A 27,982-nucleotide genomic window follows, 5' to 3' on the forward strand; every position below is an offset into this window, starting at 1 on the left:
ATTCAAGTATGAGCTAGGAGAAGAAATAGGAGAAACACAAAGGCAAACCTCTTAAATAGTTCAGACAGGCATTTCCAGAATATTTAGTAGAAAGTCTTCTGTAAGACATGATTCTTTAGGTGCATATGACTAGGATTGATAATTAGCCTTACATTACAGATACATAGACAGTAAGGCTTGCAAAGAATGATACCCTGCTCAAGATTTCCTCCTGAAACAATGTACATATCCCCCATGAAGCAGGACCTAGGGATCTGTGCTGCTATCTTCCTAATGAAGAAGCACACAGAAAACTAAAGGGAGAGAGCTTGTATCCTGGAGACAGAGGTCTTGAAAGGAGCCCTTAGCATTTATTGGGTGGTGACAGCAGAGAAAGTGGAAGGTAGTTCACTCAATGGCTGCTGATCTGGAGGCCAATAATTAAGGAAGCAGGCTCCCCCTGCAGGTCTACACAACTGACGAACTTACACAGCTCCGGCTTCACGCACAGGCTCTGTTTTTGAGAAGATCTTAGAGTTCAAAATGCTTTTTGGTCACTCAGTAAATGATTCCCCACTTGGAACATTTCCATCTGTTACTTTGTAGTGGGTAGAAGGGCAATCAGAGCCTGAGGTTGGAGACTAGGGAGACAAAAGCTGCCTTTCCTTTGTTGTGCAGCTTCCTGTGGCTGGCCAGGGTAGTTTCATTGATGGAGGAGTTATAAAGGGGGCCAAGGCAAGAACCTATACATGAATGGCCACCTTCACAGAGCAAATGAGAGAAGAGGTGGGGAAAGAATGAGCCCAGGCAAACAATGAAATATCTAGAATTGGGAGAGGGGAAAATAATACTATGCTATAACCACTACTAAAATTTTATATTCTTATTAATCGTAGCTTAAATTTATTTAGCACTTACTATGTTTTAGACATTGTGCAAAGTTCTTTCGAGTCTTACTTATTCCTTATGAAAGTCCCCAGCATACTAAGGCTAACTAATTTGTGCAAAGGTCAAGCAAAGCAAGAACGTACTTATGTCACAGAATCAAAAAGCACAAATGCCCAGGTCCAGAGACACTTAAGTCCCAGAGACAACATGTACTAATAAAAACCAAAACCATCACAAAACAATAAAAAGAATTTTCTTCTGATGATCTGAAATGAAAAATTTAAAAGAAATTCCAGGAAGCTGAAGGCCATTATACAAATTGCAGATTACAGAGGTGTGGGCAATTTGTTTATTGAAAGAGCTCTTTTATGATATATTGATCCAGTTTTTGGTGGTAGGGGTCAGAGAGTATAACTCAATTCCTACCTGATAATAATGATTTTAGGCAACCTGGTCTGCTGGAAACAGATTGGTAAGAGGTATTGGACAGAGTCTTTTTATTTCTTACCAGTTTGTGTGTTTTTCTTGTTCTTCAAAGAAAAAAAAATGATCACTTGAAAAAATAGTAATAAATATTTCTAAAACTTATTGGGATTCTCAGTTGGAGCACCCATATGATTGAAAGAGGAATGCAGACTGAACTAGCTTACATGGTATCCCTATGCTTGTCCTGACACTCAATACATACTCAAGTAACACAAATGCACTGTCCTCCAGCCTCACTGATGATCAGTCTTTATTTCCTAAGAATTCACCATCTGCAAGGCTAACTTAAAGAATTATGGAGAGTCATAAAATCGATCTTTTAAAGATTAACTTTTAATATGTATGGTGTACAGGTACTAGGCTAAGCTATCTAGTTTGTATTACCTTATTTATTCTTCATGATACCACCATGGGGTCAGGCTATAATCATTCCCTTTTACAAATGAGGGAACTAAAACTTAGGTAACACAGCCAAAGTCACACTGAATTCTGAGACAAAAGGAAAAACTTGTGCACCTATATGCACTTCTTACTCTCCCATATTTTGACCAAGTGGAAAAATTAATGAAAAATCTATAATTAAAAATCTATAATCTATAATTAAAAATCTAAATCTATCATTAAAAAGAATTTTTTATGACTATGTAAAGTTGTGCCCATGGGGGACATAATACCATGAAGTCCCAGAAACCACAAGCTAATTAGAAAATACTTCTCCTTGAACAGCATACCAGGGTCTCAAGACAGACAAACAACAGCCTACCTTTATTTAAAATTTTGATATTTGGTTTATAACACATCTCCCCTAAATTTTGGTTTTAAAAATATTTAATTAAATTATATATCTTAATCACTGATTTTGGGGCAGTCCCTTAAATTTTGCACTGAAGGAGAGGGCCTTGCTCACTTAACCTTAATTCCAGCTCCCAGGTCACACAGTTAGTAAATGGCAGAGCCAGTATTTGAAAACAACAATTTCCTCCTAAAAGTCATGCTGTTAATGATTTTGCTATATTGAGCCTCATAACAGGAGTAGAACAAACAGTCCTTGCCTTTTCTGCTTATAGTCTATTTGAGGAGAAAAATAAATTCACAAGAAAAACAAAAAAATCAGGACCCATTGAAGAGAAATAAGTAAGTAATGAAATTTTGGGCAGCAGTTGGATAAAATAATCAGCTAATGCGGGTTTGGCAGGGTCATACTGAATCATGAAAAACTCTTCCTATATGTCCCTTAATGACCTTAATGACAAAGCTTAAAATAATTTGTGAAGGCTGGTTTTGTACTAGAACCGGAATTTCCAATGAAGAAAAGAGAGCTTGGTACCTTTTGATTCAGTGATGTCATCTTATCTCCAGGCTGGCCTGAGCCATGTCAGACCTGGCTGTGTTGACCACAGTATGTGGCAGGCGTTGAGCGTATAGAGCTCATTCAATAAATTTTGTTAATTATACCAACTGCTACTTCTTTATCTCCAGACTGCTTCCTCTCTTCACATTTCTTCCATATATTTTCCATCCAGTCAGTGCTGTGAAAGCAGGCTGCTTACAAAAGGTCCCCACGTCTACTTTGTAGAGCACCGGAACAATATTTTTCCAATCATCACAATTTGTTGTCACTCCTTTGTGGGTTGGCTACCACTTTATTTCTGATTACAGTGAAGGCAATTAGGGTCAACTGCCATCATGTAGAGGGTGAGTTTTGTTTTTCGAATAGTTAGGCTTCCCACAGGCATGGGAAACCAACATCATTCATAATGCCAGTTCACTTTTTACTTAAATATGAAACATTACAAATGTTAAAGAAGAGTATATGGAAAAGATATATTTAAAGAGAGAAGTGTAAAGAAATATAAGCATCTGGGTTTTAGTTATGTACCTTATCACAAATATTGAACTGTTTGAATCTGATACGGCCTTCTCCTTTTTTTTCATGGTTTTAAAGGAAAAAAAAAATCATGGGTTTCTCTTTATCCACCAACTTTGGAAACAAATGTTTCCTTGATACCTCTCTCCACCTCCACTACCAACTTGTACTCATGGGTCGTAGGGTCTTGGTATAGTACATGTCTGATGTTTGCTGGCCAACTCTTCTTTAATCATCCAGCTCAAATATAACCTAAGAAGCTTTTCCAGGTCCATTTACACAGAATCAAACTATTTTCCCTCTCGGCTGCCATTTTTTATGTTTTTATTAAAGCTGTATTTCATGGCAGGAAATGTATTCGATATGGTTGTGTATCCCTGCAGGACCTAACACTCAAAACAGATTCATATATGTTTGTTGGACTGAATTAAAATTTATGCTGTAGAAAATCAGGGTGATACCTTGGAATGGAAACAGAATATTAGGCTTGTATTTAGAAGCTCCCAGAATAAGCCCATAGAATTTCCCAGATGACTGTATATTTGTGCCCCAGGACATAAATTGGAAAAACTATTACTTGTCCTTTATCTACCAACTGCACACCATCCAAACATAAAGCTCCTATGACTTCTTATTCATCATCCCATCATATACATAAGCTCTCAGTGACCCCTGAAGGATTAACTCTTTATGTTTATTTAATTATCTCTCATGCTAGATGAGTGTTGGATATGCAATTTGCATCTGATGACTTCCTACTTCAGTATAGTCACCATCCTGGCATGTAACTTCCTCAAATGCAAAAAAAAAAAAAAAAAAAACAAAAAAAAAAAAAAAAACAAAAACAAAACAAAACAAAAAACATTATATTCATTCCTGAGAGACACACACAGAGAGAGAGAGGCAGAGACACAGGCCGAGGGAGAAGCAGGCTCCACTCCAAGCAGGGAGCCTGATGTGGGACTCAATCCCCGGCCTCCAGGATCGCACCCTGAGCTGAAGGCTGTGCTAAACCGCTGAGCCACCCGGGCTGCCCCCATGAGCACATTTAACAAAGCCTTTACATGGGATCCCATACACAAGGCAAATACTTTTTTATGATAACTGAGGATCCTAATGATAGCCTTTTCCTAATTTCCTTACAAGAATTAGAGTTCACAAAATCCCACATACAAGAAGACATGACTTTTGTTTTTCAGTGACCTAGATTAAAATTATTTTGGCTTAGAAAATTGTTTCCAGGGCTCAATGAGGCACTTGAAGTCGGGGGGCAGGGGGAGCACCTGGCAGCTGCCTGGCAGGCTCCTATACTCAGCTCATCTTCACCACCTCCACTCTTTAACCTTTTTCTAAAAGGCATATTGAATTATGTTTTTAAGAACAACTGGCTTACTGTGATTATTATTGCAAGTTTAACAAGAGATCAAAGAATGAAATATGGATTGAGGGGGTATCTGTGTCCTCTGAAGATCTGCGACAGTCATGACTTGAAGAGCTGCAGTTGATTCCCTACTACGAGCACATTAGATGGTTTCTTATCAGACCTGCTGAATCCCACAGCTGCCAACAGTGTGGAGCACAGATGTAAATTGGAAGAGCAAATAGATTTTGACATTTAAAAAGGGAATGCGCAGTAGGAATTTACTCAGCACATTTGGCAATACAACGTTCCCTTTGAAGAGACGTTGCTTTCAAAATGATTCCTCAAGTTATCTGTATCATGGTGCATTCTTCAAAGTGACAGCATGGCTGGAAGTTCTGGAAGTTTAGGACTGCCTCACTGTGTGACCTTAGGTGCACTCTCTCCGTCCCTCATTTATCCTAAATGTCCTGGCAGGATCCACAGATAACATCTGCATAGCCTTCTCTGTTTCTTTGAAGACAACTACAACATAGAAGGTGCCTTATCAGTTATCTAGTTGTTGATACTTAATGAGTTGCTCAATAACCAACCAGCATGAATTTAGTGACCATCAGTTTAATATGAGGCCAGTGAGTAGGACGGTGGGGGAAAGGGACAAAGAGAAACAGATCTATTCAATTATTTATTGAGTCTTTATTGAGTGCCTGTGTTCTAGGTACTAAACCAGATGCCAGGGATTTTTTTCAATGAGAGGCACTGTGTTTAGACCTGGAGAAGCTCAGAGTCACACAAAAGACACAGGCTGGCTGAAGTATTGACACTTGCTTGGAAAAACAGATAACCTAATCTTTAGATAAGTTAAGAACACTATAGATCAGCTCAGTAGCCAGGCTAAATCTCTGCAGTCAAGCTTTATTCAACTGTATTGTTATTTATTATTATTAAACTTGATTATTCCCCTTGATAGTGAAATTGTGATAATTAGAGTGTAAATGTTTGCCCATTGGTGGGAAATAGGAATAACACAAAGTACAGACGATGCACTTCCATTGCTGTAATGTTTAGTAGGGCCAGTTCCTGGCCTCTTGAGATCATCTTCTCTTTTCAACTTTTTTTTCTGAGAACCACTCTATATCATGCTTTAACAACAATTGCCTTATACTAATGATAGACATACTAATGATAGGAAGACTTACATTTTGGAAACCAAATCCTATAAAGGGGGAAAAGTGGTTTTTGACAGATGACAAAGGAGACACTATAGATTTTAGAACAGTCTGGGAAAGTTATTTCAGAACATTTTTTTCTTTTCATCCTACTGACTATCCAAAAAATATCTAGACAGTGAAAACTCATTAGTAAGTTGCATTCTGTGGCCTCCTTGCAAGCCCATTATTTTGGATTTGGCACATCCTCAGAAAAATCTCTGTGCGTTAGGGGTCTAGTTTCCAAGACAGTCCTCAAAAATTTCGGTAACTTGTAAATGTGAATTATCATTTACGTGGATACGGTATTTTGCAAACTGTAGTAGCCACTACATTCATGGAGATCTAGGAGTTCTGCAAGAATTTTTAAATCTTGTGTTTTCCTTTTGATGACAGTCTAAAAATTATTATAATCATATTCTGGATCATCCAAATATGCACCCCATTGTGTGATTCTCAAAACTGTGCTGATGGTGATCTTTGTGTTAGTCTCATGTCATCAAACAATTTAAGAATATTAGAGGTCTACTATAAATTTAGATCACAGCTAGCTGCCATTTGGTTGAATTGCCTCGGAAAATTTCTCATGAAAGTCTAGACTTTTGGCTCCTTCCTTCCTTCCTTCCTTCCTTCCTTCCTTCCTTCCTTCCTTCCTCCCTCCCTCCTTTCTTTCTCTTTCTTTCTTTCTTTCTTTCTTTCTTTCTTTCTTTCTTTCTTTCTTTCTTTTCTTTCGATTTCATTTATTCATGAGAGACACAGAGAGAGGCAGAGACATAGAGAGAGAAGCAGGCTCCATGCAGGGAGCCTGATGTGGGACTCGATCTCGGGACTCCAGGATCAACACCCTGAGCCGAAGGCAGATGCTCAACCACTGAGTCACCCAGGCATCTCTCTCTTTTATTTTGTCTTTTCTTTTCTCCTTTTTAAGTCAGAAAACATGACATCTATGGGCATGCCACAACCTGCGGCAATAATAAAACTGAAATTGCTGCTGAGTGGTTGCTTCTCATACAAGTCCTGCTTCTCTCATGTAGGTTTTCTGCCAATATCTCGTAAGTCTGAGGGTTTGTGTTTCCTCATCAAAAGGAATGTTGTGTATTCCCCAGGATGCAGTAGCAAGGGTTCTAGGAAAAGGGGTTTCTACCCCTGCATATGTTGTTTATAAAACAAATATTTGTGTGTATAGGTTTCTGCTGGATTTGGCTTCTCTCCGGGGCACCATCACACTTTTTTCTCTCTATAACCATGGTTTGGTATATAGCTTGAAATAGAAACTAACCTTTAGGAACTAATTTTTAAATAACTGCCTTCATAAACCCAAAGGCTTGCCGAACTGGAAGGAATCATAGTGCCCTCCCTCCTTCCCCTCCCCCAACAGTCCCCAACCTTTCACTAGTGTGCTTTCTTCCCTATTATTACTTGTTATTCATTTTTATTTCATTAATATTTAAAGATCATTGCAGTTATTCACCGAAAAGGGCAACACTTACCACCAACCATGCAAAGGTGGACTCAGACAAAATTTCTGAGGAGATATTTTGAAAGCATGGAATTTCCAGAGTCTGATTTAACCATACTTCCATTATATGGCTGCTTCCCCATTCATCTTGTGTCACTGTAACAAAACATAGGTGGAAGAGATATGAATATGTGATTGGTTTATAAAATGCTTTTTGTGAGAGAAACAGGAACAGTTTTAATGGAGAGATTCATCTACCCTCAGCGCAGACCTTTGTCAAGGCAAGACCCCACTACATTCCTCATTGTATAAATGGCAAAATGGGACCACTGAGAATCAGAAAGTTCCTTATCACTGAAAAAATACAGAGAAACTACCCTAAAAGAATCCAACTCACTATTTGGTATGTTCCTTTGCTTTAACCCCAAAATTAGGCTTCAGACCATATTTTCTTGATTAGTTAGAATATAAAACTTTATAACTTAGCCTCTAATTGTCTCATTAAACATTCTAATAGGTTTCAATTTCTTTTGAGATGTTTAAGGTTCATAGCAAAATTGAATGGCAAGTACAGAGAGTTCCCATACATTTGCCTCCTATGCATGCACAACCTCCCCCACTATTAACACCCCTAACCACAGTGGTACTTTTGTTACAATCAATAAAACTACATTGACACATCATTATCACCCCCAGTCCACAGCTTATTTACATTAGAGTTCACTCTTGGTACTGTACCTTCTGCGGGTTTTGGGGAATGTATAATGACATGTATTCACCATTATAGTATCACATGGAATAGTTTCACTGCCCAGAAATCCTCTGTGCTCTCCCTATTCATCCCTCTCTCCTGCCAAACTCTGACATTTATCAATCTTTTTGCTGCCTTACTGCCTTTATGAGTTGTCTTTTTAGAGTTTATAAATATTCCTCCAAAGAGGGACTGATACAGAAAAATATATAAGGAAAATCTGAAGAAGCATTATTAATGGACTATTTTCTTTCTTTCTTTCTTTCTTTCTTTCTTTCTTTCTTTCTTTCTTAGTAATAATGGATAAATATCAGTTTCATAGCCTCTCTTTGGGTAAGTCATAGACACACACATACGTGTTTATGACTAAACTATAATAATATCAAAGAATAATTTATAAATGAACTCTATCATCCAGATATTCTAAAAATCCGCTTTTCTTTTTTCCATGTCCATACAAATCTTGTTTGTATGCATATGTTTTCTCATACTTTGCAGTCCTTTTAACCAACAAACATTACTGTATGTTTACATAAAATGTTTTGCGTGATTCTTAAGCTATTTGTGGTTGAAATTTTCAGACTTTATGTCATGCTGTCACATATACACATCATCATTTGTTTTGTCATTTCCAATTACTGAATAATGTGTTCTTTCAGTTTGGGCTTTTAGTTTATTTAAACTATTATAACCAATATAGCAAGGACCATCCTTATACTAATAGCTTTCTTCTGACCATTCAGCTACTTAACATAAATTCCATGAATTTAATGGGCATGAGTATTCTCATTATTATCAACAGCATATTTTTTGAAGTGGAATATTTCTCAGTCTGGAATGTTACATCTAGACTGTAGGAGGACTTTGTTACATTCCAATCTCTCAGTAATAGAAGCTATCTTCTTTACTGATAATTCTTTCCTCCTCCCTTAATTGAAACCAGGCCTTCCCAGTAGGTCACATCTTCCCTGCATCACTCTCAAGTAGTAGCTGTTTATTTTCTCATACCCTTATTTCCTCAAGATTAGGAGGTGGGATCAGTGCTTTCCTTGTTCCTCATTACTGCTTCCAAATGTTCCTCCAACCCCATAATTTAAAAAAAAAGGCCCTGCCCTTTATAGTTAAAACAATTTAGCTATAACAGTACTTCCAAATGGAGTTTTTTTTTCCCCAAATGGAGTTATTTGTATACTCCACCAAAAATTGTTTGCCGGGACTACATACCACCATTGCTATTATTTAATTTTATTCTTGATATTATTGTAATTGGATTTTTTGTAATTGTTTTACTTATATAAGTTTATTTTAAACAGAGAATGATCTAGACACTAATATTTGAGAAGCACAGGAAATCCACTTGATATGTTAATTGTATTTTAATGTACATTACTCAAATATATAAGTATTAGGTTTTTGTAAAGTTTATCCAGGTTCTGGGAAGTTGGGAATGCAACCGATCTGACTTTTTTAATATTCCTGAAACTCCCTATAGAAACAGACAAAGTTAACTAGAGTAGCAAACCTAAAAACACATAGGCGATACATATAGGAACACTAATTAACAATATACCCCCCATAATAGGTGGGGACAAATCACTGGACCACTGTGGTATCAGCAACTGAGCAGAAACAGGAAAATTGACTGGGCTTCTGATGCCCCCCAGAACTAGATAACTGCCCCCAAAAAGCAACAGGTAATCACTGGAAAGACATGCAGACTAGTCTGAGAATAGCAGCAGAAATGGAGAAATGAGTTTGCAGGCACCAGATTACCAGTGCCTTCAAGGGAAACAAGAAGAGGCACAGCAGTGCTGGAACACAGGGTGCTTTTCAGACAGATCCCATACTGTGAAGAAACCCCTGAGAATCCAAATTAAACAGGACAGGTCCAATAGGAGAAAGCAAACGGGCAATTTAGATAAAAGTGAGGGATAGGAGGAGAGGAAGTATATCTCAGAAAGTACAATGGCATATCATTTACCTCAAAACTAACAGAAGAGAGGACTCTAGGGGCACTGAAGACTTTACAAAAGCTAGCCTAGGCCACCCTTCCACGGCAAAAATCAACATGCATTTACCTTAAGCATGAGCAATAGAAAAGGAATGGGGTTGAATCACATATGAAGATACTATAAGAAGAAAAGAGAGCAAAAGAATATCCCCACAACAATGATGGCATATTAGAAAAAAAGAATTTCACAATGAATAAACACTAGAGTCTAATAATTCAAAATGAGGTAATAGAAATAAGGAAAATGATATGAGCTGCAAAAAATTTTAGCAAGACTGGTAAATGAATTAACTGGCAAGAAGGAAGAAAGCTCAGGGGATCCCTGGGTGGCTCAGTGGTTTAGCGCCTGCCTTTGGCTCAGGGCGCGATCCTGGAGTCCCGGGTTCGAGTCCCACGTCAGGCTCCCTGCATGGAGCCTGCTTCTACCTCTGCTTGTGTCTCTGCCTCTCTCTCTCTCTCTCTCTCTCTCTCTCTCTCTCTGTTCTCTTATGAGTAAATAAATAAAATCTTTAAAAAAAGAAATACATATTGAAAGATTATACTGCAAAAGTAGGGAAATGGGTTCAGAATAGACATTAAGGCATATTATTATAATGGTATTTTTAAAAAGTCAGTTACAGAAAATGGGATTATTATTAGCTTTTTGACAGCCACTCATTATACCAGAAAATAGGGTAGCAACATATTTAATGTACTCAAGGAAAGAAAATGTGACCTAAGGATTTTATTCAGCAAAATTAGCCTTTTGATATGAAGACGACATAAAACCTGTCAGAACCATGTATAAGAACTCAGGGCATATTGGTCCCATGAGCACTTCCTGAGGATTCTCCAGTAGAATACACTTTAGACTGGAGAGGCATTTACATAAAAGCTGAGATAAGTGTTGAATCTACGCTCACCTTTAGCACTAAACATAAATCATTGCTATAGGGAAGAGAGTAGTAATAAATATATATTTTTAAATGAAGATAAAATAGAAGTATTATAAATGGGGTAGGGGGACGGTTGAAGTGCTTATGGCTATGGGGCCATGGAAAGGTCCGTAAAACAGGCATGTATAAAACCAAGCAAATGTATAAAAACCATCATTTCAAGACCAAAGGCAAACATAATTGGGAAGCATCTCTTCTTGGAAAAATGCTAGAATTTCACTAAGAATAGCAAGACTCTACTCTTCTCACCTAGGGATCCTTCCATTCCCTTCCCCAGCATTGTCAGTGAGAAAGAAGCTTTACCATCTTGGAGCTGGCTGCAAAAAACAGCAGCTTTTCTTCCAGAAGAAGCAGACTTAAATTAGGTTTGAGTGTGAAGATCCTTCACTTTGTTAGCTAACAGGCACAAATTTGGTAGGAAACAGAGAAAAACTGAAGCTTGGTTAGCGTGGGTTTGCAAATCCCACTTGGAGTGAGTAGCAGACCAGACAGACATTTAACACAGAGATTCTGGAAATTTGAGTCATGAAATAGCTCAGATGAATTATCTGCTCATCCTAGGCTGACTGAGAAAATAACTACACGGGGGAGTGGGGAGACCTCAGAGAGCTTTCTGAAAAGCCAAACCCAAAGGAGACCATGAAACTGTCTGCAACTCTGCATGAACCCTCTAACCACCTCCTCCCCCTAATCCAACACACACATACATCTATATGTAGAGGGTGGAGGCCTAATAGGCCTGAGGAATTTGAGTACAACTTTTGTCAAATTCATTGGTGGACCAATAAAGGAGCTTTGCCAATGCAGGGGCAATTCCTTGGAAACCAAAGTAAAGACATAATAATTCTTATAAAAAGTTGAGTAGAAAAATCAATAGCCACACACTGAAGAGGAAATAGGTTTTATAATTTAGGTATGAATAGTTACCAAAATTTAAAAAAATTAAGAAAACCTAAAAAAAAACCCCACTGGATCTAGAGCTGTCACATTATTATTATTATTCATGTCTAGATTTTAACAAAAAAAAGATGATACATGAAGAGGAAAGAGTAATCCATACTCAGAAAAAAAGGCAGTTAGTTAAAATTGATTCTGAGTAGGCCCTACATTGGATTTAACAGACATTACAGCAGCTCCTGGAAGTATGTTCACAGGATTAAGACAAAATATGATGAAAATGACTCAATAAATAGGGAATCCTAGTGGAGAAATAAAAAACTATCAAATGAACCAAATAATTGTTCTAGAGTTGAAAAGTCAATAACAAAAATGATGAAAAATTAACTAGGGATTCTCAATAGCCAATTTGGGATGATGGCAGAAGAAAGAATCAGTGTATTTGAATATTGATCAATATAAATGATCTAAGGGCACCTAGGTGGTGCAGTTGGTTAAGCATCAGACACAGGTCATGATCTCAGGGTCATGAGATTGAGCCCCACATTGGACACTGCACTCAGTGTGGAGTCTGGTTAGGACTCTCTCTCCCTTTGCACCCCCTGCCCTGTGCCTTCTCTCCACCCCCCCCAAAATAAATCTAAATATATATATGTAAATTATCTAGGACAGAATCAAAGGTTCTAACAAGTATGAAATGGGAGTCATGGCAGGAAAGATGAAAGAGAGTGGGACAGAACAAATGTTTGAAGAAATAAAGGCTTCTTATTTGATTTTTAAAAACTTTCTGCAAAGGTAAAAGACACCTCCAGGAATCTTAAAACTCAAAAAAGTTAAACACAAAGAAAAACCCACCTAGGCATATGAATATCAAACTGCTGGAAGCCAAAAACAAAGAGAAAATTATGGAAGTAGCAATTGAAATCAGTAAGAAAAACAAAACAAATCACATGCAGAGACCAATAATACAATGGCTCACTTCTCACAAGGAACAAAGGAGATCAGAAGATATATTCAAAATGCTGAAAGAAAAAACAGCCCACTAAGAATGCTACATTCAGTGAAAGTATCCTTCAAAAATAAAAATGAAAAAAAAAAAAAAGGATTCCGCAAGTAGATTTGTCTTATATAAAATTCTAAAGTAAGTTCTTTAGGCTGAAAGTAAATGATACCAAATAGTAACATCATGCCATGAGGTGGAATGAAGAGCAGAGGAAATGGTAAATACATGGGTAAATATAAAATACTATATATTTCTTTTTTTCCCTCTTAATGTCTTTAAGAACAGAAATTTTTTAAACCATTAATTTTAGCACTGTTCTGTTGGGTTTATTTTATAAATATATAATATATAATATATATATATCTTCAAGAGTTATAATGAAAAGAAGAGATATGCTGGAGGAAGTTGCAAAAAGAGGGAGAAAGAGAGAGAAAATAAACATAGAAACATACATAAGAATGATCATGACATTGAAGTTATCCAACAAGAATATTAAAATAACTTTTTAAATGTATTCAAGAATAGAGAAAAAGATGGAGTAAATGAAAAGATGGATAATCTGATCAAAGAATTAAAAATCTACCCAAAATAGTAACTTAAAAACATAAGATCAGAAATTAAGAATTAATCTGATTGGGTTGAAAACTTAACTGGACATCACACAAAAATAAAATTTCTGAATTGGATTATAGGTCAATAGATACTTTCTAAGCTACAGAAAAGAAAAACAGAGAAAATATAGGAAAAAAAGCATTAGAGAAACACAAAAGTAGAAATTTAGGCACATTTCAGCATAATAAGGATAATCACCATAAAAAACTGAAATTCATCAATATGTTCAAATTCATATGAATTCATAATACAAAATACTTTTTGGTCAGTTTATAAGAGTGCTAGTGAACCAGTTCATTTTTAAAACTTACAAATAAAGGGAAAGAATCAAGTATCTGTTCTGCTTTTCTTATACAAACTGCACATCAATAAATAATTGGCTCATGAGAGGAAATTTCTCTATAAGCAGACTTCAGGTAATAAATACAAGAAGGATAGAATTTGAGCATCACTATTTGTCAACCCATAATGAATTAATGGATCCAGGCAATACTCATCAATGGTGGTTAACATCACACAACCAGACATTATGTGCCTCTGATGTAACTATGCAACATCATCTCTGAAGTACTTGTGCCAAAAATCAAAAAGTAAAAACAAAGTTAATGTGATCAAATCTCCATATGCAACGAACTAGTGAAAGAGGAACATGAGATATAAGAGCAAAATCCAGGCTGTGATAATTTTACAGGATAAAGAGTCAAATTTACTTGAAAGAAAAAATAAGAAATATAAAATAACCTTTAGATTAAAAGAGAGTTTTGAAGTGTCTGGGCAACTCAGTTGATTAAATGGCTGCCTTTGGCTCAGGTCATGATCTTGGAGGTCCTGGGATCAAGACTCCCTGCTTCTTCTTCTCCCTCTGCTCCTCCCCCACTTCGCTCACAGGCTCTCTCTCTGTCTCATAAATGAATAAAATATTTTAAAAAAGGGGGGGAGTTTTGCAATGATCACAACACTTTGAGTTTATGTGAATCCAATTTAAAGAACCAAAATGTAAAAATAACAACTATGAGCTCAATTGGATATTTAATGGTATTAAGAATTTACTAGTTTTTTTTAGTTCTGGTAGTGGTATCGTGGCTATTTTATATATATATATATATATCTCTTTTAAAGAATCATTCTAAAATAAATAAGATATCTTGGATTGTCTTTAATCTGGGAGGTGGCATGTTGCTAAGAGTTTAAGTGAAACAAGATTGTCTGTAAGTTAATAATGATTAAAGTTGCATGTTCAGTACATGGGAGCTCATTGTACTATTCTATATAATGTTGTATGTTTGAAATTTTCCCCAATTAGAGCTTTTAATATTTTTCCATGAATCATCTGAAGTCATCTTGAGTATTGCCAGCTATAAGCAGCACACTTTGAGAAAAACTAATCCTTCTCTCCCCCAAATTCACTATTATCCTCCGATTCAGGGATTGCCAAACTATGGCCTGTGGGCTGAATCTAGTGGCTATTTTTGTAAATAAAGTTCTACTGGAACACAGGCCCATTCACTTATATATTGTCTATAAGTGCTTTCATGCTACAGCAGAGTTGAACAGTTTTGACAGAGGCTGTACAGGCTGTGTGGACAAAGCCTAAAATATTTACTATCTGGTCCTTCAAGTTTTCCAGCTCCTACTCTGATGTCCCAGGCCTCATCCATTATTTGTCTTTAGATCTAATCCTGAGTGGTTTCAGTAACCTCTCAGTTGACCTATTCACTATCTGGCCTCTCAGGACTGCCACTGTTATTCCCCACTTTCTCCACTCCATTTCTGCTTTCCACTTTCACCATCAAATTTGGACCTTTTGAGCCACACATAATTGCTTCACCTACAAAATCACTCCTGCTGGTTGTTTTGTGCAACTAATGTTGTCTCTCCTGTTCTCTGTCTTCATTGAGACTTTAAATGAGTTGATCTCTACTTTCTCCCAACCCATCAGCTTTCTTTTCTTTGCTTCTCTCATCATCTATCTAGAGTTCTATAGTCCACCATTTCGGTGACATTCTTGTTATTATCCCAAGTCCTTTGGCTCTTGTTTTCCTCCCATTAGTATACAGGGAGTCCAATAGTGAACTCAACTAGCTACTTTTTAATGCCCAGATCTAAGCAGCCAAGCACTTCTGCCAAATTGTCTTCACTACAATTTCTTATCATACTCAAATGAATATTCAACATGAACAGAAAATCCAAATGCATTTACCTAGGGAACTCATTTTCCCTCTATTCATAGAAACTATTTCAAAATTTTCCAACCTCCTTTGATGAAGCCTTCTCCCTCTCTCTACCTGAAGATAACTTTGTTTCCTATTTTATTTATTTATTTTTAAAAAGATTTATTTATTTTAGAGAGAGACAGAGAAGGAGAGAACGAGCAGGAGGTGCAGAGAGAGAGAGGGAGAGGGAATCCCAAGCTGACCCCACAAGGAGCATAGAGCCCAATATGAGGCTTGATCTCAGGACCCTGAGATCACAAGGTGAGCCGAAACCAAGAGTTGGATGCTCAACCAACGGTGCCATCCAGGGGCCCCATGTTTCCCATTTTCAAGAAAATAGAGAAGGGCACTGCCGTCATCCTGTGCTTTTGCCCCAACTTCCTTCCCTTCTGTTACAGAATTTTTTAAGAATGTCCTTTTGTCCATTAGCCATAGTACTAATGTTATAGATCTCATTGTGCCTATATTCTCCGAAACCTTAGTTTATTTATTGTACTAAGTGAACAGTATGGTGTATTTAACTATACTCTTTCAACTCTGACTTGATTTTAAAGCTTAGTCAAGCGTCTTGCATTAATTAAAACCATCCTGCTCCCAGCAAAATGCCAATGCAAGCACTCATGCGAGCACTCCTAGCCTTCCACTCACTCCTGACAGACTTGTTAGCAGTTGCATCAACATTTGTTGTCTCCTTTTCCTTGCCTCATACTCACTCCTCTGCTCCCTTGAGTCTGACTTCCATTTGCCTTCTGCTCTACAAAAACAGCTTCTGTGAAGATGATCAATAACAACCTTGTTCCTAAATACAATCCAATAACCATGTTGTCCTTTCAGAAACATCAGAATTGATAGCTACCTCCTGTCACGAAATATTGTCATTCTCGTTTTCTTTTGTGAGCCAACTCCTCTCCTGATTTTACTGCTGCCTCTTTAGTTACTCTTCTATTTCCTTTGAAGATTTATCTTTCTCCATCTATCTCAGTTGACGGGCACATTGCTTTTCTCACTTGATTTTCTCTGCCTACATTTCTTTCACTCCCAAAACCTCAGTTAGCATACACTCAGATACCTCACCAATTTGTATCTTCAGCTTAAAGCTTTCTTCTAGAGCAGGAGTTGTATATCTACCCATTTCCTTGACATCTCTTGAATGTGTCAACTTCAGGTCTAACTCCACATGTACATAATCAAATTCAAACTCAAAACAATCCCTGCACGTTTGGATTGTCCTCTAGTTTTTCCTAACACTGAATTACTGAGTAATTCTCCCATTTTTTTTTTCTGTTCCACACATCTGAAACCAAAACCAAAGCATCATCCTTGATACTGCTTTTTATTCTTCATTTCACATGTGCAATCCAACATCAAATCCTGTAGGGTGAATATCCTAAATATATTTCTAGTTTGAACATTCCTCCCCATGTACCTCACTGCCACTCTACTCAATGTTACTAGCATCTCTCACTTAGATTTCCGTCCTGTCTTAACTGATTTACCTTATCCTCTCTACCTTTACTCAATCTGTTCTCTACGCTGTTGCCACAAAAATCTTTTTGAAACGCAAAATTTTGATAAAGAATCAACAACCACCTTCCAGTTAGTTTCCACAGCTCCTAGGATAAAGATAAAACTTCACTGAACCATTCAATCTCTCTAGCCTCATCTTCGACTGCTTTCCTTTTAATCCTGCTTAAGCCATAATACATTTTAAAACCCTCCACAGAGGGCACCTGGGTGGCTCAGTGGTTGAGCATCTGTCTTTGCCTCAGATCGTGATCCCAGGGTCCTGGGATCGAGTGCCACATCAGGGAACCTACTTCTTCCTCTGCCTCTGCCTCTCTCTGTATGTCTCTCATGAATAAATAAATAGAATCTTAAAAAAAAAAAAAAGCCCTGACTGTTGCAATATCTCCTTACTACCACAGAGCCTTTAACACATCCTGTTTTCTGTAAAGCTGTGTTCCCCACATTTACCTGGTTAACTCCTGTTCAAGCATCACTTCCCCAGGAAACCCTTCTTGATCTTCCTACCGCAAGAGTACATCTCACTGTCGCAATTTGACCCTTTTCTTCTGCTTAATTGATTATTTTGTGTCTATTCCCGTTGGACTTCATGATTCCTGATGACAGAGTCATGTCTGTATTGTATCACTGGTGCCTTGCACTCAAAAAGTATATGTAGCACTCAAAAAGTATATGTAGCACTCAAAAAGTATATGTAAGCACTCAAAAGTATATGTAGGATAAAGATTGAAGAAGAGATAGCATTCAAGTTCAAAAACAAATTATGCTATAAAAGAGACACACAGATCAATGAAATAGAGAGCCCAGAAATAAACCCCCATGTAGGGTTAGTTAATTTATAATAATGTCATTATGAAAGGAGCCAAGAATACGAAATGGGGAAAAGACAATCTCTTTAGTAAATGGTGTTGGGAAAACTGGAGAACTGCATGCAAAAGAAAGAAACTGGGCTCCTGTCTTATACCATACATAAAGTCAAATAAAAACAGATAAAAAACATGAACATAAAACCCCAAACCATACCACTTGTAGAAGAAAACACAGAGGCAATGATTTTTTGGTCTTGGCAACGATTTTTTGGATTTGACACCAAGAGCAAAGGCAAAAATAAACAATGGGACTGCATCAAACTAAAAAGTTTCTTTCTGGAAAAGGAAAACATCAATAAAATGAAAAGACAACCTATGGGATGGAAGAAAATATTTATAAATCACATATCTGATAAGGGGTTAGCATCCAAAATATATAAACAACTCATACAACTCAACAACAATGACAACAAAATATACAATCCAATTTAAAAATGGAGAAATTGAATAGACATTTTTCCAAATAAGATATCTAAGTATCAAGTAGGCAAGGAAAGGGTGCCTGACATCACTAATCATCAGGGAAATGCAAATCAAAACCACAGTAAGATATCACCTCACACCTGTTAAAATATCTATTCTCAAAAAGATAACAAATATAGGAACAGATATGAAGAAAACGGAGGACTTGTGAATTGTCGGTGGAAGTGTAAATTGGTGCAGCCATTCTGGAAAACAGTATGGAAGCTCCTCGGAAAATTAAAAATAGAACTATCAGGGTGCCTGGGTGGTCAGTGGGTCAAGCTTCTCGCTCTTGGTTTTGGCTCAGGTCATGATCTCACAGGTGGCGGGATCAAGCCTAGCCTCTGGCTCCACGCTCAGCAGGGAGTCTCTTTGAAGATTTTCTCTCTCTCTCAAATAAATAAATATTTTTTAAAAATAAAAATAGAACTACCATATGATCCAGCATTTCCACTTCTAGGCATATATCTAAAGGAAATAAAATCACTATCTTGAAAAGGTATCTAGCCTCCCCAGGTCTATTGCTGCACTATTTACAATAGCTAAGACATAGAAACAACCCAAGTGTCTACTGGTGGATGAATGGATAAAGAAAATATTCTAATATTCGAGGAAATATTGTTCATTCATAAAGAAGGAAATCCTGCCATTTGTGACAACATGGATGGACCTCGAGCAAAGAAAGACAAATACTGTATGATTTCATTTATATGTGTAATCTTAAAAAACAAACCACAATGAACCCCGTAGATACAGAGAACAGACTGGCAGTTGCCAGAAAGGGGAGTGGGGGTGACATACATGAGGAAGGTCAAAAGGTACAAACTTCTAAGATAAATAAATTCTGGAGATAAAATATACAGCATGTTGACTAAAGCTAACAATATTGTATCATATGTTTGAAAGTTGCTAAGAGATAAATAAAAGTGCTCATCACAAGAAAAAAATTAACTCTATGAGGTGATGAATATTAATTAAACTTATTGTGGTGATCATTTCATGATACATGCAAGTATCAAATCATCTGTGTACACCTAAAACAAACACAATGTCATTTGTCAATTATATCCCAAGAAAACTGGAAAGAAGTCAAAGAACATAGACAAGTTATCAAGATTATATTATTAAAATATTTTATTCCATTACTCATAACAGAATATAATAGTTCTTTTATCATATTCTGTACTACTTCTCTCAACCCGCCTCCTCCTTCTTATATTACCATTATTTCTTCCCCCCTCCCCCCACCGCTTTCAATAAAAACATTAATAGTCCTCTAAGGCTTTTTTTTTTTAATTTATTATAGTCACACAAACACACAGAGAGAGAGAGAGAGAGAGGCAGAGACATAGGCAGAGGGAGAAGCAGGCTCCAGGCACCGGGAGCCCGACGTGGGATTCGATCCCGGGTCTCCAGGATCATGCCCTGGGCCAAAGGCAGGCGCTAAACCACTGCGCCACCCAGGGATCCCAGCCCTCTAAGGCTTTTATCCTGATCTGGGAAATTAAAGTCACATTGCACTTTTGTAACAGAGCCTAGTAACTTCAAATTTCAAAATGCACCAAAATCATACAATCTCAGGCACTGTGAGTCCAGTTGCATTCAAATTAAGGAAACCGGGATTATAACAACTCAGGGCTTTACTCAGAAAACTGGGTTTCTTGGGATAGCTTGAAAGCTAACCTAGGAGGAAACCCTGTCAGGTGAAAATGAAAAAGCAGCAAATGTCCAACTGTTTATCATCATTTCTACCCTCGTCCGCAGCCTCAGAGCACCAGCTCACACAGGAACAAAATATTGGGAAAAAAGAACAGAATCCATTCTCAGGCCCTCGGGGAACATGGGAACAGAATTTAGACATACACTGTTTTGTGAACACAGGGAGGAGAATGGCTCAGAAGACAACAGAAGTGAAACAAGAGGTCCCGACTGCCTGCGGTCCTTCAGATTTTCATATTTAGATTTTTCTCCACCACTTCAATTTGCTTGTGTCCATGTGCTTCATGAGTATTTACACTTCACATGTGCTTTGCTTATCCAACTAGCTTGCCAACCTGAAGATCTCACAGGGATGTACGAGGGAAATGGCAGGAGTCAGAGAAGCAGGGAGTGAAGATCAAAGGATTAAAGGAGAAAAAGGATGTGTCATGGGGGGGGGGGGACTTGACAGGGCTTCTGAATGGCACCTGCCTCATGTGAGTTAAGTGTCTACTGCTTCACTCTCTACCAGGCTTACACTGTTGGTCACTCTGTAATGAAGGATGCTTTGTCCCTTTCTGTTTTGCAGTTTTGTATGTTGCTCCCTTTGGACTCAGTACAAATTATCAGAACTATTTCTCTAACACTGAGGCCATTTTTTTTTCATCTGGTCCAGCTGACCAACAGCAAAGTTACAATCAGAAGACTGGGAAATTTCCAACTGCAGAGCGTGTGGGCATGGCTTCTGCCCCTCCAGAGATTTGCAGTTTTTAGTAGCTACAAACTTGGCTTCCTTGAGTTGCCCTTTATTTTAAGAAATATGCTTTCCTTAAAGGCAACATCACTCTCCTTCCCGGATAACATACTACCTCTTCTCCAGCTCCATCCTCATGTCGAGCTAGATCATATCCCTTATTTCCTCTAAGGTACTACAATCCATGTTGCCAATTCTCGATGGGGTTGGCTTTAGATCCTCAGAGATGTAATTGCACAGTTTACAGATGTAGGCAAAAGGTACAAAATCTTTATCGAAAGCCAAGGTCAATGTGTACTTGTGCTAATGTACGTTCAATGTTCCACTGGGTTCCAAATTATGCAAATATAAAAAGAGAGGGAGGAGGATCCATCTTAAATAAGAACTGATAAATAGAGTTCACTCATTATCATTATTACTCTTCTTAATGAAAACTACCCTTTTCTAAACTCTTACTCTCTGGCAGGAGCTATGGTAAGTGCTTTACACAAATTATCCCATTTAATCATCAAAATAATGGTACCTGCATAGGAGGTACAATAATTATCCATATTTGTTATGGAAGAAAACAAAACCTTAGAGGCTTAAAATGACTTGAATATAAATATATAATAAACAACAGAGCCAACACTCAAGTCCAGGCTATCATACTCCAAAGTATGTGTAGCTAAGCACTGTTCTACACAGGTCTCCTTATTTCTCTTCATTCAACCTCACCCCACGTCATCCCCAATTTGAACGTAAGTATTTCTTTTTTCCTGGAAAACATCAATGGGAATAGGGCACTGTAAACTATTGGTAGAGAAGCTTCTGGTCTACAGGTAGATTGTTCCAACACCATGGTCTTGTCTCTTGGTAAGAAATGGAGAGGAGGTAGTAAATCCATCCCTGTTGCCTGTCCTGGGCAGTTCTGTGTCTCTTTTAGTACAGTCTTCATGAGTTAATTTTTGTTGTTTTTCTCTGATAGTAACAGGCTACTTTGCTCCTGAGTTAAAAACATTTCATTTCCAGTGCATTTTCCATTTGTTGGCTTTCATTTTCATTCTTTTCCATTAGTATAAATCGAAATCATTTACTGTAGGACCAACTAATTTAGGGTAGGCATTATTATCATCATTTTCCAGATGGGCTCAGAGAATGTACACGAAAGGCCCCAGGTGAAATTTATTTTTGGCCAGAAAGGAGCTAGAACTTAAGCCTAGGATTCCTGCCTCCAAATGCAGTTCCTCCAAAAGCAAGAATGTATGAATGCTACATGCCCAGCAGCCTCCTTGGTACCTTTACCTGCCCTATACTAAACATGTCATATACCCAAACCGACTTGCAGACATTCCCCCACAAATCTGCTCTGCTCCCTCTGCCTTCAGTGAATGGCAATCCCCCACCTTGATGTCACCTTAAATTTTTCTCCCTCCTTCACTCCTACTACCATTGTTCTATATCCATTCTATTAGCGAGTCACATCTAGTTATGCCTGAAGCATTAAATTTGTTGTTTCTTTCTATGTCTACCCAAACTATCACTCTGTCTCCTCCAGGCTACGGGGACTGTCTTCTAGCTTGCTCCCACCTTTTCTTTCTTGCCCATTTTTGCTCCATTCTCCTACTGAAGCCAGCATGATCTTTTTCTGACACAAGTACAACCAGATTATAAATGTCATGCCATCCTTCTGTTGTGAATACTTCAATGTCTTCCTCTGGCTCTTATATAAAAATCAAAACTTCAAATATGGCTGACAAGATCTGACATGATCTGGTCCTTGCAATATCTCCCACCTCATCCCTTAACCTCTGCGTCACAGCCCCGCTGGCATTTTTCCATTTCCTCAAACACTGCAAAGCCCCTCTCACAAGCTGTTCCCTCTCCCTGGATCACTCACAAACCTCCCACCTCCTAAATGGTGTTAATGTCTACTCCTTCTTCAGACCTCCGCTCAGGTGTTGCTTGCTCAGGGTCAATTTCCCTGGCCTCCATGACAGGCTCTTTCACAAGACCATTGTAGTCTTTATCACTTATCGCTGCTACAATTTTACATGTATTTGTGGAATTATTTGATTAATTCCTGTCTTCCTTCCCAGGCAATATCACTTCTGCCCAACCTCTGCGTACTTAGCACCCTGTCCAGCACATGATTGGCTTCAGAATACATGTCCGTCGAATCAGTGAGAGCTGAATGAAAGCATTTGCCCCTTTCCATCCACCAGTTATGCTTACCATTTGTCTGAATGAGTAGGTTGTAGATTCTAGTCCGAACACCCTCTGGATACAGAGTAAAGGTACACTCATACTTTCCAGTGAGTGAGGAGGACATGTTCCTTAAGTGTAGAGTCCACATTGACACATTTCTGGGAGTTTCTATGTAAGTCACCAGTGACTCACAGGGACCGCCATTAGCACAGTGCAAGCCATATTTGGGATGATAAAGGGCAATCAGGTCCAATTTATCAGTGACCTTGGACCATTGCATCTGCACCAAGAAGCCCTTCTTCTCTGTTTGGCAGGTCAGGTTGACATCAGAGCCAGGGAAAGCATAGGTGTCTTCTGCATTGGGTGCTTTTCCCCATACTCCTGAAAAGGAAGGATGTGAGCCATTAGTTTACGTGATTCATGTGGAATGACTCTTCTTTAAAAACCTTGGTCACTTTGGTGAGGCGAGGGAGCTACTGAAGAATTTTCTCCCTGGTTGCCTTATGTGTAGGAGGGAGCCTGTGTGTGATCCCAATAGAGAAGCAGAGACACAGTATAAATGAGGAAGCATTTGCTGAAGGACACTAGAAGAATATTCATCTCTTTGTCTGTTGCTCTGCCCAAAGGATAATTTAAGTTCTCTGACTACCTGTGAATAAAATTAAGCCAATTCAGAAATTGAAGCCCACCAGCAAACTTATGACAACTACTTTTACAATGAATACAACTGAGTTTTCTTTCTTTTTCTTTTTCTTTTTATTTGGTTTTATGAATCAACAGCTGCCTATAACACAACAATAACATCTTCTGAAACTGAAAAAAACCCTGATATGTGTATAGTTGTTTTTAAAAATATATGTAGGCTATTTTATTGAATCCTGCTCACATACTACAGAATGATGTTGTTAACACTCTACCAAAGAGGAAACTGAGGCACAGGGTGATTAGGTGATTTGTTTAAAGTCACACATAAGTAAAAGTAGAAGAACATGGATTTCGTTGCCTCGAGCCTGTGCCTTTTCTATAACCTTCATAACATGTAAACTGACTCTCCATTCAGTTGAGAAGAGTAAGAAATTTGACATTCAATATGAAGATCAAAAATACCTTCATGTCCATGAAGCTAGAGCTCCTGAGGAGAGGAAGGGAGAAAATACCTCAGGTAGAGTTTCCACTAAAGATAAACTGCGGTCGGCATCTATTATCAACACTTTGAAATACTAGACATAAATGAAGAAGATTCTCTCCCATCAGCTCTCTGACCACATGGTACAAGGCACTTAAAATATGTTAAGCATTGGGCCTTTGACATGCCTTCAATAGTGGAGGCCTCAATCTTAGCATTAATGGAACACCGTTCCAGGAAGGATATATTAATATGACAAGTGCCACAAAGGAAAAAGATAAGAAGATGACAAGCAATGGAGAAGAAACAAGGCTCTCAAAGGTACTTGACAAATGGGAATTATTACACTTTTATGGATTCAAAAGTTTGGGTAGGCAGAGGTTAGTACAGTTAAATGTCACTCCCTATAAGCTCTCCTTTGACTGATAATATGCCTCTGATTCTATCCACAGCATTGTATTCCAAAGTCTCCTTTGACTTAGAAATTCTCCTGAAAATCTTTGTAGCTATATCTGTAAAGCATAGTTAATTCTTGAGACACTCAGGCTCACTCTAATTCCCCCATGCTACAGAATGCAGAACAAATCTTTCCTCCTGCTATTTTTAAATAGGCCCTGAAGGCACTGGCTCCCACTGTTGTAAGGACCCTACTTTGTCTTCCAGGTCCATACCTACACACGCCTCATTAAAATTCAACATATGTTCAACTCCCAAAGACATTAGTATTTGGAGGAGGAATGCTTGTTACATACAAAAGAAAAAGGATCCTCGAGAGAGAGAAAAGTTGAGCAAGGATCCCGTAGCACCAACGGCTTTGTGATTTTTTTAGTATTTCGGAGTTGTTCTGACTACCATTTGGAGAGCATTTCGTTTCCAAGAAGCACAATTTCCCAGTTACTCCAGAGATCCCCTTAGGAAAGAAATGGGTGAAAATGTCTCAGAGCGGTGGCACAAACCACTCATTCCCTTCTCATTTTTAGTGTTCGTTAGTAATCATTTCTAGACTCTAACATCTTTCCAATAGCTGCCACTTAAATTCGTAACTGAAAACCTTAGCAACGATCTGCCTTCGTGATCAATGGCAGCAGTAGTCACACACATTTTAAATGAACAGAGGCCCCATTCGCCCCTACAGCAGCTGATCTGACAAGAAAGGACAACTGGAAGCCTTACCCTTGACGAAATGTATTTGGATAATGGAGCAGACAGCACAGTAGGTCCATTTTTTCTCCATCGTCTCCTGGAGGCCTCACACCAGCATCTCCATAATCACAGAAGTCAACTGATAGCTTGAAGCAAACTCCAGCTACTCTATTTGTGCAGAAAAACCCCAAACCTTCTGCACGCCTGGGTCTGCTTACCACTCAGCAAGACCCCAGGAAATGAAACGTAGACAGGAAAGTAATGTGGTTCAGAGCTAAGTATAACCTTCGACAGAACAATGTTGAAATTGTTCTCTGAAATTGCGTGTGTCACCTTTGTTAAAAGACTTCTCGGGATCCAAAGATTCTCTGCTTCAGGATCTCTGTGTCAGTCTTGCTGCTTCGAAAATCCAAACAAAGGAAATCATGCAGAGCGACTCATAATGTGCTTTTTATACATTTCAAGAACACAAAGTCATTTAACAAATGTGAACTCCGTGTCTTTGATAACAGTTTTTCTGTTCACTTTTAAAATATGTTTTCTTTCCAGAATTGCTCCCGGGTGAAAGAACAAAGGATTAACACGTGTAATTTTAATAAGATCTGAAAAGTAACAGGGTGTAACATCAGCTATCAAACCGAATTTTATTGTCACCCATATGGCAGGAAAACCCACATTTCCTGGCATTGGGGAGGTGAAGAGGGGCGGTTCCTCTTCTCCTCATCTGGCCTAGGGAGGAGGTCGGGCAGGGAAATCTTCCACCCTGCTGGCTGGAGGGGTTTTTCTCATTGTTGTTGTTGCCTCAGCCAAAAACTAGATAGAGTAAGGCTGAAACAATCTGGATCCAAAGGTAGAGAGCCTCCTACCTCAGCCAGCTACCGGGCCTGTGATATCTGCCCCATTAATTCCATTTACAGAGGACTGAGATTCTCAGGGGCTTAGAGAAGTGACTCCTGGTATAGGATGACTTCCCTGGCAGATACGATGCCAATACTGGTCCAGCTTGAGATAAAATGGGCTGTCTTCACCTTCCAAACTTAAGAGAACAAGCGTTAGGTTGAGGATTACAGCATGGGGTTGATGAGCAAAGAATAAAGACGCGTAAATATGTATTTACATGCAAGCATATCAACAATTGGTGAAATGTGACCCTAGTTTCACTACTACAATAAAGGCAGCAGCCAGCAAGCCTAAAAGACAAACAAGAAGGTTGAGCTGTGTTCCTGAGGTGGATGCTCTTTTGAGGTCACAGGGAGACCATTCAGTCCATGTCATCTTGTATATTGTCATCGTATATCACGACATCATAATATACTGATCTGTCCCTATACGAGGACATAGAAGGAATATCGACGATGCCAAGACATAAGGCATCATCTCTGCCATTTAGAGGACCAGAATTTAGCTGGGGGAACAGAGATTTGCACGTAGTGAAACAGGAGTTGCTGCCCTGGATGTCCAGACTACCCTCTACCCTCTACACCAGGCTACCTCACCCCTGTACTGCCACTGCAAACACTTGCCATGACAACCATCACACATGTTCCTCACCACAAAGCTAATGTTTCTGGCAAAGATCAAAAGATGGAGTTACTTATTTCCTAGCCCAGAGCTCCTGAGACTCTGCTTTGTTCCTACTCCCATCTCCACCTGCATACTTACTCTCAGATCACTGGAGGTGTTGGGTCAGGTGGTATTGACAGGGATGTTTTCAGAGAGGCTGCAGCGTGTGAAGACTTTGACTGCCAGTCAGGAGACACTGCCGTTCTAAGTGCCTTTGTCTCTTCGTCTTTACCCCTGGAAATTCTAGCAAATAACAGTGATGGAGTATAGTGGCAAACACAGCCTAGGAGATCCCGATCTGCAGGTTGGTGTTTCCATCCTGTTGGGACACATGACAAGCATGGGGAAGGATTTCGGGCACTCATTCCACCTGTCCTGGTAAAGAGGAATTTGTCTATGTGAAATGCATAAAAACCTAAACAGTACCTCCCCTTGAAGCAGTTAGTGGTCTCCTGTGTCCTGCTGCTTTAAACTAAAACAGCTTTTCAGGAAAAAAAAAAAATCCCTCAAATTCAGAAAAGGAGAACACATCACATATTTTCCAGAGCTATAGACACTTGGAATCCTTGCCTTTCATGGGGGTTGGGCTGCCCCGGGCACCCATTCAGAGGCTGCTGGGCAAATCTCTCTCTGGGTGTTACTTAGAGCTTAGTTCATGGGTTTCATAGCTAGAAACCTCTGGGGCCCTGAGTCATAAGATTTGACTAGTTTTCCTTTGGGATTCACCCAGGCTCTCAGAGAAGAAAAATTTCAGATGCCCACAGAATATTAATCGAGCACACCTGGTGTCCTAGAGCTGCAAGACCCGCGCAATAGCCTCTCCATGCCTGTCTGCATGCAGCAGGTGGCAGCAACGCCCTGCGGACCAGCACTGTGCTCCCAGGTGATGGAAATTGCCCCCGTGGCTTTTCAATTCCAGTAACATTTTCTAAAGGCCCTTTCAGCATGGGGATAGGCATTCTCTGTACTTAAAAATAACTCCTCTAT

General features: G+C 38.7%; 1 protein-coding gene across 2 annotated transcripts in view; it reads right to left on the reverse strand.

Moving 5' to 3' along the window:
* The window catches only part of CD96 (CD96 molecule), a 90,136-nt gene extending 64,541 nt beyond the window's left edge, over positions 1 to 25,595 (reverse strand). For both annotated transcript variants that reach the window (XM_055316229.1, XM_055316228.1), the window contains exons 1-3: positions 25,463 to 25,595; positions 23,191 to 23,544; positions 7,279 to 7,403 (exon numbers count right to left, since the gene is read on the reverse strand). In XM_055316229.1, coding sequence (XP_055172204.1) covers positions 7,279 to 7,403; positions 23,191 to 23,544; positions 25,463 to 25,523 — 540 coding nt within the window. In that variant the 5' untranslated portion in view covers positions 25,524 to 25,595. The remainder of the gene's footprint in view (positions 1 to 7,278; positions 7,404 to 23,190; positions 23,545 to 25,462) is intronic.
* Between the last annotated feature and the right edge of the window lie 2,387 nt (positions 25,596 to 27,982).

The sequence above is a fragment of the Nyctereutes procyonoides genome, unplaced genomic scaffold (assembly GCF_905146905.1).
Source record: "Nyctereutes procyonoides isolate TBG_1078 unplaced genomic scaffold, NYPRO_anot_genome, whole genome shotgun sequence".
NCBI lineage: Eukaryota > Metazoa > Chordata > Mammalia > Carnivora > Canidae > Nyctereutes > Nyctereutes procyonoides.